At 43.8% G+C, this 11,204-nt stretch overlaps 1 protein-coding gene across 5 annotated transcripts in view; it reads left to right on the forward strand.

Annotated features, from left to right (window-relative positions):
* LOC106490847 (BPI fold-containing family B member 3-like) overlaps positions 1-11,204 on the forward strand; it is a 33,536-nt gene extending 22,332 nt beyond the window's left edge. For all 5 annotated transcript variants that reach the window (XM_067307813.1, XM_067307811.1, XM_067307812.1 and 2 more), the window contains 15 exons: positions 1,762-1,877; positions 2,407-2,497; positions 3,071-3,175; positions 3,571-3,726; positions 4,617-4,680; positions 5,171-5,234; positions 6,054-6,139; positions 6,399-6,575; positions 7,216-7,269; positions 7,742-7,912; positions 8,237-8,304; positions 8,425-8,467; positions 8,981-9,044; positions 9,619-9,698; positions 10,738-11,204. In XM_067307813.1, the coding sequence (XP_067163914.1) occupies positions 1,778-1,877; positions 2,407-2,497; positions 3,071-3,175; positions 3,571-3,726; positions 4,617-4,680; positions 5,171-5,234; positions 6,054-6,139; positions 6,399-6,575; positions 7,216-7,269; positions 7,742-7,912; positions 8,237-8,304; positions 8,425-8,467; positions 8,981-9,044; positions 9,619-9,698; positions 10,738-10,782 (1,368 nt within the window). In that variant the 5' untranslated portion in view covers positions 1,762-1,777 and the 3' untranslated portion in view covers positions 10,783-11,204. The remainder of the gene's footprint in view (positions 1-1,761; positions 1,878-2,406; positions 2,498-3,070; positions 3,176-3,570; positions 3,727-4,616; positions 4,681-5,170; positions 5,235-6,053; positions 6,140-6,398; positions 6,576-7,215; positions 7,270-7,741; positions 7,913-8,236; positions 8,305-8,424; positions 8,468-8,980; positions 9,045-9,618; positions 9,699-10,737) is intronic.

Below are 11,204 nucleotides of genomic sequence, written 5' to 3' on the forward strand. Positions count from 1 at the left end.
GACAATGGCTGCTGATAATATCGCAGCCAGAAGTAGCTTGGGAGTTTGGATATGTGGAGCGTGTCGCCTGTATCATGCCAAATTGGTGACTCTGTTTGTTCATCTCCCCATTGTGCAGTGCGTCTTGACATTGCTGGTGCTGGCAGTGGGGGAGAAGTAAGGATGCTGGTGGGCCTGTGAAGAGGGTCCAGTCCTGCTCTCCAAGAAGGCAGTGGAAAATTTTGCACCAAGGGTGATTTTGCTGATTGGCCTTTCCTCTCTCGTGTTTTCAGTGGAATTGAGTGTTTGTCACCTGTGCAGCTAATCAGTGTTACTTGTAGGAAGACTGACTCCCTAGAGGAGCACCGAGCTCCTGCTCTGGCTCAAGCACACCTTGCCAGGGAGGAGGGCTGCAAGACCGCAGATGTACTAAAGGTGTGGTATCTCCGTAGACTCTACAGTGTGGTAGAAATGAGCAACCTGCCTGAGCAGAAGTGTCTTGAGCTTCCCCTACAGAAAAGGCTTTGTCACCTGCTTCAGCTGACACCAGGCAAAGACCATGAATCTCTCCATTCTTTTGAAATGGCACCTCTCTGTGTTGACACTCCTTTAGTGACTGCTATAGGCCCGAGAGGTTAGTGTGACCTGTGGTTAGAGACTATTGTCAGCCTGGTCACTGGCTAGGCATTTCGAGCAGAACGGTCTCTATTTAAGCGGGGTTCCCTGCAGCTCTGGGTACCTGCTGGAGCTAGCAGGGAGGACGAAGGGCTGCAGGACTTGCTCTTGGTTCCCTGGCTGTAACTGGAGGAGTGTACACTCACTTCATGCTGTTGACTGGAGTATATTTATTTGCTTATTTTATTTGGGAATGGAAGGGGGAAGGCAGGCAGTGTGAAGCTGCCTGCTCAGTCTTTGGTTTGTTGGCGTGGCCAGAATGGTCTGCAGTGCAGCTCAGCGAGGGTACCTTCGCCTAGGATGGGTGGCTGAGAAGTCGGTGATGAGCCTGCCTCTGAGTGTCATGGCTTGGAGAGGGCACACTTATTCATCAGCTTTGCATTTTCCTTTTCCTGAGATTTTTGTGCCTTTTTCTGGTCTTTTGTATTCCTGGGCTTTTGTGCTGTGGGACTGTTTGGCCACTCATCACTCAACATCCCAGAACTCAGCACATTTCTCTGATCATTGGAGTTGAGAGTAAAGCAGTAGGGCAGAGTCCTTATTATTTTTTAATGTTAGTTGTGTTTATTATGAATATTTTGTAAAAAAAATTATCTCTGTCTCATGATTTGGGGAATCATGAGTCATAACAGCGCATGATGAAACGCTTGCATAGATGAGCTTTGTCGCTTGCATTTTCCATGGTGCACTCAGAGCACTGTTTGCTGGGTGACTGCCATGTCAATAGCTATTGCCAGGGCTACGTTTTGTAGTAGCTGTCTGGGGGAAAGACCTAGCTTCTACCCTATCTAAGGGAGCGTTTTGTGCCCAGAGTATTTTGTTAGGTAAAAATAGATCCACATTACTTAAGTGTGCTTCAAACAGCAACTCAGAATTGCCTTGGAAACTATTTCAGATCCTGAAACAGCTGATGTTGGGTGGATTATTTTGGAGAAAAAGAATAAAAGATTATGATGTCTTAAATGCTTTTCTGTTTACTTCTCTGGATAGTTCTGTATGCCTCTTCTTCTGTCTGAATTATTAGTGATTTTTGACCTGTAAGCTTTGCATATAAGAAAAGTGGCAAAGGAGAATTTTCTTTGTACTGACCGAGTGTGTCATTGGCAGGTTATTAAGACTGAAGATGCTAAAAGTTCTAGGCTTTGTCCTGTGTGGTCTGCTGATGTCATTGCAAAGTTCAAATGCAGAAAGCACCATCATCTCTCAAGAAGCATATGAGAAGGGTGAGTAAAACCTCTCCAGTTTTATCCCAGCCATTCTGTGCATTGTACGATCATTTCCCAATGACCCTTTTCTTGCTGCTCTGCTTATGTTTGTTTATACTTCCTATTAAAGTTCTCAGCCGTTGGAAATGTCAGCTCTTTTAGGAAACTGAGCAAGTCTGTTTTGTAGATCCCTTCCTCCTTTAGCCCCAAAGAGTTTTTGAAAGTCTCATTTTTTCCATCTAGCCCACAGCAGCAGCTATTTTTGAGCTGCAGTCACTTGAATTAAAAACAAAAATGTCTCCCTCCACCCCTAAGAAACCAAGCAAGCTTTATGCTTCCTCAGACACCCTGGCATGTGTATGGATATCTGAATTCTGTTGTTTGCAACTTCATTTGACTGAGAGCATAAACTCTTTGCCTGGATAGTGCATCCTTTGTTATCTCCTGTAAGAAGAGATGTGAAAAAATGGCAACTTAGATGCTCTTCCATGCAGTTACAGGTCATCATCCAGCACACTAGATCTAATAGCAGTGGTTTTCTTTACAGCTTGTCAAGATTCAACGAGTAGCCTTTTTGAGTCTGAAATGAGCAAATTCACGTTCCCAGAATTAAAAGTGGATTCAATAGCTATCAAAGGGTGAGTGACAAACAGAATAAGGCTTCTGCATGATTATTTGTCTTGTGACAATGTCTAGAGGCCCAGTCGTGCACTAAGGTGTCTCTGCACTGAGCACTGTCTGCATCATAGCAGAAATGTTAGTTGCAGGAGGAGCGTATGTGATGGGTAAAGGTGTGTTAAGTACATTCATTACAGTCTGCCTACGGGATCTACAGGCTAATTGAGGGAGAGACAGGCTTCAGCAAACAACTTTGATCTGAGACCCCATCTGCAAGGGATTGTCTGGAGAGAAATGACAAGGCAGAATAAAACCAAAAGCATTTTATTGGATAAATGTTTGTTATTTGGCAAGAATAGATGCAGCCTTGGACACCTGCCTTGCAAAAGCCAGCTTCATTTCTGTCCGTCCTCTCTTTACACTTCATTTTTCGCCTGAGCTATTTAGGGACAGTTCTTCCTGCTACTCTGTGTTAACTGTACATTATTGTTCATGTTTGTAAAAGCAAATAAAGGGCCCTGCAGGAGCTGCTTGGCTTGACACTCTGAGCCTAGATATCTTTGCTGCTCACACTTTCTGGTCTCATTTCACAGGTTGTACATCATGAATGTTACGATTCTTCCAATAAAGGCCAAGTGCATCCCTGGAGTTGGGGTCAAGGTGTATTTTTCTGCTCTTCTGAGTATCTTTGGTACTTGGTGAGTGTTGGCCAAAGGCTCATGTGGAGTTCGAATTCCTTTCAGCAGCATAAGAGAAGTATAAGGAAGGCATGGGTAAGAGGAGGGAGAGGAAATGAGTGGGTTTTTTTTTGTTTTTTGTTTTTTGTTTTTTGTTTTTTTGTTCAAGAAACTCTACAGAAACAAAACACTGTCTCAGGATCCAATGTAACCACATATGTTGAGTAGTTTTTATTGGAAACTGAGGTTCCCCAAAAGGATCGTCCAGAGAGCAGACTCTGGCAAGGGCAGTAATGATGGTAATTTTTGAGGGAGGTGGGTTTTAATCTGAATATACCTGCCTTCGCCTACAGAAAGCAGATCCCAGAAACTGTGATGGTGCATGGTAGATATTCAGTGTGACTTTGTCTCTACAGTGCAAATGCCCTTGTGCCTGGCGTGGTCACTGTCACTGTGAGGTTAAACTGCAGCGCCCTGGTTCTGCTGGAAGACTACTTACCGGACAACAGCTCTGTCGGTGTCAGGGACTACACATGTGATGCAAGTCTGATAGATGTCAAAATAAGCTTGAGGTGAGTGCTGCTGATTTTTCACAAGCAGAAATCTGTGTGGGCTAGAGCCCTGTGCTAAGACATGTCAACAGCCTTTAAATCTCCATTTGATACAGCTTGTATTTTCGATTTACCACCTTTGTTTTGGATTTATTTGTGCTGCATACCTGTTTGAGTGATCAGAGAAAGGTTTTCTTCATGTCTCTACATATCAGTGTCACAGACTGTTTTGATTTTAAACTCTGCTTGGCAGGTTGATCTGTGCCTCTGTGCTTGGACAATGACTTGCACGGATGCCAGTCCACCAAGATACTGTCCTACTGTTCAATTCTCCCCATCCTTTTCTTAGGTGTAAACTATTTTATATTTTAGACTAACTCACAGCAATATATTTTATCGAGAGGCTTGGGCTACACCCATGTAGAGGGGCCATATACTCCGTTTAGATTGATATAGACTTCTCACCGCATTGCACAAGCTGTATGGTACTGTAGATGCGAAGACTGGGATCTAGCAGATGCAGTCCGTGCTGCTGCAAAGGGAGGACTAATGCACACACTGTCAGTGCAAAGCACAGCCTGACTGATGTGGCTTGTCAGCTGTGGTCTCTCTGGGCCCAACCCTTGTCATGGTAGGCTCTCGAGAATGAGCCTTATGAACCAGCCTTTGGGTATGAACTTGACTGGCCCAGAGACAGCTATGAGATGAGACCTGCTGTGGTTTGTTTGCTCTCTATTCACAGGAAAAGAATGAGATTCGTTTGCATGCTAAGACTGCCCTCTCCTGAGGCAGCAGCCTGGTGGCAGCACTTAAAAACAGTCTCCTGATGATCACCTCCTTCTAATTTCTCTCCAGTGCTTTTGTCTGATGATGGTTTGTTCTGTTTCAAAATAGTTTCCTTTTGTCTGCAGCAATATTGGTGTAAGCGTGGAAGCCACATTAAGAAACAACATCCTGTTTGAGTTAAAAAACAAGGTACAGCTAATTTCTGATTACACTTCCTAAGCCCTGAGAAAGAAAAGAGAGTTTCTCTTACTTGGCTCCTCCAGGCATAGGCAGGGAGCAGACACTTTGTAAGGTCTCCTTCTACCGACCCTCACTGCTGAAATGAAGCAGAGCCTTGGCTCTGCAGTTTGGTCTTCCTGACCATGAATGGAGATGTCAGCTCTCCAGAGCTGCAGCAAATGGTTTCCCTACTAGGAGAAGGGAGTGAGCTGTAGTTCTGTTACCCCCTTAAAGCCTTCTGAGCAGCGTGAGTTGTCCTTCTGTGCCCCATCTCTAGAGGAGATCTCCTCTGCTCAGTTCTGCAGTGCTAAGCAATAACAGCATTTCTGAACCAAAATGTGACAGTGTGGGTGATACGCTGCCTCCTCTAAAAGGGGGGAAAAGAACAGCCCTAGATTTTCCCTGACCTCTGTATACAATCTCTGAGCCTGGAATGGAATAACTTTCTCTTGTATTTCAGGCACCTAAAATACTTTCAAGTTGCTTCTCCATTGGGCACAGGAAGTTGCTGCATTGTATAAATTGTGAGTGATGCACTCATTTTCATTTTCCTTGTTATACCTGATAACCTTGGTGGAGAGATACCCCGGTGCTTTCCCATTCTGGCTAGATGTATGTTGTGTACTGAGACGCTGTTGGGCACACTGTATGTGACAGTATACAGTGTATAGCTGGACACACCTTGATCTATTACCAGCTTTAAGGCAGAGCATCACTAGAATGCTCACTAATTATATAGAGATGATACTCTGTTTTTAAACACTGCCAGAAACTTATGGAATGGAGAAACTGGGAGGGGAGCGGACTGGACGTGGTTCTTTCTAGGTAATGTCTTCCTATGTGGCTGTTTCAATCCAGGTCTATGAAGAGCTAATTGCAGCTGTAATGGGGGGCCTATAGGAAGTTCAGGCATGTAAAGGTTAGCTTTCATCGCAAACTGTCTTTTCTTTTTCTCTTGTATCAGTTGTTAACTGATATTTCTGTTTTGTTTTTGTCCACAAATTGCTGAATGTTAGTATTCCCGTTATATAAATTTGAGGATAGCTAAGAAATTCTTTGGGAGAGATGGCCTGTCTTTCAAGATATTTTATGCAGTTTTGAAAATTTCATTGGAGGGATTATGTTGATCGGGATTTTGTCCTACTCTTTGAACTGGACTGAGTCTTCACTTTCTTTAAAAAACAAACAAACAATCTATATACCAAGCAGACTTGTTTTGATGCCTATTTACGTTAATTTAGGTGGTCTAATGTAGTTCAGCAGCAACTCAAAATCATAGCCTTCCATCTGATCTGATATTCTATTGGGGTTTTCCCCATAAATCTCTTTCTGTTTCCATGCAGCTGTAATTGCATTTGAGACAGGGAAAATCATATATGTGCCTAAGCCCCCCAAAGTACATAACTACTCCATTGAAATACCTCTGCAGGTAAGTGCAAGCTTTGAGTGTCGTTTCTGAGACTGAAGTTTCACAACTTTTTGCTTGATAGTTTCTGAGCAGTCTTAGAGCTTCACTTCTTCTGTGACACTAATCAAAGAAACATTTTATCAGCTGTCAGGATTCACTTGGAATTCATGGAGAATGGTTTTCCTGCTCTTGTTCACGTCTAGTAGCATGTACTTGTTGAGACCTACGTAATTAAGGGATTTCTCCCAGAGTGAATGTGTGGTGTTGTCTTTGCTTTCAGACTCAATACGAGACCAGTGATGGGAAGAGAATTCCCATTCCATCTCTGCCAGCCAGCCCAGAGGTGATGCTGGCAGCAAATGGCACAACTGAAACCATTGGGGAGAATACCTTTACCATTATCCTCTCCCGGATAGTCTTTGAGAAACCCAAGACCATCCCTTGCACCCCTGAAACAGTGAGTGATGCAACTGTCTGGATTGTTCGAGTTTCCATTCAATGTGGCTCTTACCACAGCATTTTGGACCAATGCCTGGTCCTAAGTACCTGTTTCTGTCTTCTGTTTTTTTTGACCAGTAACATTCCAATGCTTATTGCTTCTTCATTAAATGTGTGTTTTCAGGTACTACATTATTTGCATAAAATATCTGACTTTCTGGAGTTGCAGCTTTGAACACCTGTGCAGCTGCTGCTGCAGAGCTCAGAGAGCCTATTGTAAAGCTATCTATTCTAATTGAGGCTTCTATATATTCCTCAATTGCCTGAAATGGCTTGGAAGCAGCTGTTGAAAAGCCATAGAAAACCTGATTGAGGAAGAAGAACCTACTAGATTTGTTTAGATTATAAAAAGAAAAACTGCCCTCACACTCCATTGAGAAGAGTAAAAAGCACTGTAAAGAGAAGTTAGCCTGGGAACCAGTGGGTCGTTGTGGTCTTCTCGTTACCAGCATGTATCCTCTGTGAGGAAGGCTTCGTGTAGCTGGAGGAAGTGGTGTCCCCCCAGCTAATCCTTCTGGGAGGAGGTGGACTGTGTATGGGTCTTTAATGTTTGAGGCAACGGGGCATTTCCAGCTGATGCTTGTGTTTACTTCAAACAGTTCCCAGAGACTCGTGCTCTTGAGGTGGCCCTCAACAATACAATTGTGTCTAAGGTGAGCCTGTCCCAAATCCATGGAGGCTGTTTCCCTGCTATACCCTAAACCTCTCATTATTTAACCCACTGCCAAGCAGCGCTAACTCCTCATCTGACTGCATGACTTGCAGTTGGTACCTGATATCTTCCTGCAGCTCCACAGCTTCTTGCCATTGTGAGAGAGGCCGTGGTGCTGTACAGCACCCAGAAGTGTGGGAGCAGTGGGGAACATTGAGGGAGGAGGGGGCCAAGGCAGTCTTTCAGCTTCCCTGGTGAATTTGCACTGTGCTGAAGACACCAATGGGAGAAAACTCCTACTGAGACTGCGTGGGCGGTTGGCCGGGCAGTAACACCTCCTGCCCTGCCTCGCTCCAAGGGTTCACTCCGTGCTGTCGCATTCCCCCACCGCCTGTCCCCGTTGTCCCTGTGCTCGCTCTTGCTGGATGTCTGCTTCAGTTTAAGCATAGTTCTGGCCTCGCCTTGCCTTGCAGTGCCCAGCGTGCTCATCATCCCCTTTCTCACTTGTCATCATTGTCGAAGTGGTCACGCCTTTGAAGGTCCATCTGGATGTGAACTTGTGCACCATGAATATTTCTCTTAACCTGGAGATAATGAGTAAAAAAGGAAATGAGAGCTTGTTGGTTCTTGCTGTCCTGGAGGCTGTAAGTGCTGGGAACAAAGCTTGTTTAAAGTTAGTGGCTAAGTGTGGGGGACAGAGGGGAGGGAGGGCAGCCCACATGTGGAGGCTGATGGTAAATGACAAAATGTGGATTTGTTCATTTGCATTAATAAATTGAGTAGAAACTCTTGGACGAATTTCAGCTGAAAAAGGCACTAATAACTGAAACCTAAGCATGGATAATTGTGGTGTTTTTTTTTTTTTTTAATACAGAGCCCAGTGTTGCTTATGTCTTATGTAATGGCTTGTAGTGCTGAGATCAATTTGGATGCAGTTTTGGTGATCTGCTCTCCTGTCCTCATTACAGAAACTTGGTTTGGCAGCCACTCTTCACCTTACCGAAGGGGAAGTGCAGTTCAGCGTGGCCCTTGACAGGTAGGACGTTCTTAAGGCCCTTTATGCAGATGGGCTCCCCCCTGCGTAGCCAGCTCTAGCTGTTCGGAGAGCGACCCTGTGAGCTGCTGCCCTACCTTGCTTGTTCTCCTCTCTCCGTAGCCTGACTCTCTCGCTGGTTTCCTCAGTCAACGGCACCACTGATGTAAGTCCCATGTTTTCCCAGCCCTGTGCTATGCAGGAGTCCAGGCAGCTCTCCGGCAGCTGGGTAGACCTGGCTCCATGCTGTCCCTCCGGTGAGCCAGCAGTGTACTGGCCCCAGGAGGCAGGAGAGTCCTTCCCTTGCCTCTGAGGGGGATTAAAGGTGCATTGGGATAAGCAGAGAAAGTAATGGGAGAGCAGTTGAGGTGTTCTCTGTTCCCTTGCTCTTCTGTCCCTATAGCTGCTAGGAGCCAAGATCTTTCACTAAAGAGGCAGTGTGTCCAAGCTTTTACAGGGTTGTAGCAAACAGTCTTACAGCAGGTTGAGGGCAGGAGTGGGGGTCAAATCTCTGACGATGCCACGTGATGCAGAAACACCTTTCACTCTGGCTTCTGCTAACGTGACGGTGATGTGCAAAGCCTGTCTAGCAGAAAGCCACTTACTATTAGATGGCATTGCTGAAAGCCTACCCAATACTTTCTTTTGATTTTCTTACTAAGTCATCTCTGTTTTTCAGATTAAACTTCTTCAGGAACCCTTGAGAGCTTTTGTTCGAGAAGTTATAATAAATGAAATCAATTGTAAGTCCTTAGGGATGTTTTCTCAACTGATTTCTTGTTAGTCAAAAACTGAATTATACAAGCCAAGAGTGTTCTTTGGAGCAGTTGAAGTGTATGCTCTTTGCTGGAGCAATTGCATATTCTACAAGTATTAATTCATAAAAGGCAAGCTGAGTCTTTGGAATCTTGCTTATACACAGCCATCAACGAGGGTCTTAGACTGTGCTGTTTATGTGCTGTTTAATGTGCTACAGCAATAAATTTATATTGTATGAAGATGTGGGTGTTTGGGAGGAGCTGAACAGTAAAGTCCAAAAGTGGAGCATCTCCAGATGCATGCACCAAATCTGTCTGTCCCATCATGTGGTAATAAGATATTTGTACTAAGAATCAAGCAAAGAAAGCATGTCTCCACTGGAGTAACTTTCCTATATTATAAATGCACTTAAGCTTTTGCAAATGTGAGAGATTTGTTAAATATCTGCACTGCACATTTCTGGTACATCCTTTTGCCCCTCATCCTGGTTCTAGCCCAACCTTAATAGGGAGAGTAAGACAGGCAAAAGGTGTTGATCTTTGTATTTGTTTATTTCAGCATATCTCAAAATTGGAAAAATCCCAATACTTAGGATCCCAGGACTGACGTACACAGCTGTCGACTGCCGCCCTGCACAGGTAAGCCCTCTGCATTCAGGGTGAGCCTCCTCTTCCAGTAGTGTTCTTCCTCTTCTCTGCAGTGTCTCGGTGTGCAGTGACTTATTTAAATACCATGCTTAAAATGTCCAGCGGACGCTCTGTAGAACCAAATACCTCTGAGGAGACTTCCTGCTATCCGTAAGCTGTAGTTGGCCTGTTATGTTTGCTACTAACAGGATTTATGAACAATTTATGTCATTTTCCTCTGAAACCTACCTTATGTGTTGCAGCCAGTCTAGGACTTATAGGGGCCCTCGCCATTTGTTTTTATTTGAGGCTTTCTGCCCAGTGGATTCACTCCGTATGTGAATTCTACCACTTGTATGAGGACATCTCCTTAAAAAGAATTGTGCCCCTGCAGTATTGGAAATTGTCTTGCAAATGGTGTTTTCCTGATAGTTTTAAATCAAAGTTTGGGTAGATGTAGCTGTACTGATTTGAATGCTTCCTCCCTTCTATAGCTGCAGTGTAGATATATCCTTAGAAGGCAAATCAGCTGATTGTGTTCCAGTGTGGCCATTTGCCTAGGCCAGCACAGGACGAGCTAGGCAGAAGTGTTTGCTTGCGTTTACATGGATCTTGAAAGGCTTCTTATATGCATGAAGTTAATACAATGGAAAATGGATTTTTTTCCTGCCCACCTAAGCAAGCCTTTAATGCTGTTAAGTTTAAAAAAACCAAACAACCAAAAAAAAAACCCCCAGCAACAAATTCAATTTTATAATGTGCTTTGGATTTCAGGTCTGTGAAGAATGCTTGCTTTGTAAAAGAAATGTTTCCTTCTTCTAGAACTCTTTCAAAAAATATTTTATCTCCCTAAAATCCCCTTGTTTCCATAGTTGCATTTTGATGCTAATGGGATTCATAGCTTCATAATTCTTTGTCTCTCCTCTTGCATTGGTACAAGGCTAAATTGTATCAGAATAGATATGTTCAGCTAAGAAAGAAACTTAGCAGAAGGGAGGATCCATTCTTTGCTTGTGAAATTAGTTGAGCTTTTTTTCATTTGTTCTCCTAGCGCTGTATCGTGTGCCATAACTACCACAAGAAAAAGAAAAACTGACGTACAGGATGAGTTGCTTGCTGTTGCGTCTCTTACACTGAACAGTAAAGACAGAGACCATCATGAGTGAAGATATTTTAATTCATATAATCCTTATTCTAAAACTTTGATTACTTTTTTTTTTTAATGGGGGAAAAACTCCTACATCTGCTTTAAAATTACAGTTGAGGAAGCACAGAGGATCCAAACAGTCTCCTTGTTAAAAATACATTCTACTAGAAGTGCTGTTTTCCAGAATCAATGATGTGTTTGGTTATATGCTTCAAGGGAAAGTTTGGGACATTGGTTACTGTTCTTGCTTTCTTTTGGCTGCTCTAAATAAATGGCTGTACTTTGCCAGCACTTTCCTTGTGATCTTTTACCCCACAGCAGGATTTGGTTCCTTCCCATTGCCGTTATCCAGGGAGGGAGTGAATGGCTGC

Source organism: Apteryx mantelli, chromosome 18 (assembly GCF_036417845.1).
Source record: "Apteryx mantelli isolate bAptMan1 chromosome 18, bAptMan1.hap1, whole genome shotgun sequence".
NCBI classification, from domain to species: domain Eukaryota; kingdom Metazoa; phylum Chordata; class Aves; order Apterygiformes; family Apterygidae; genus Apteryx; species Apteryx mantelli.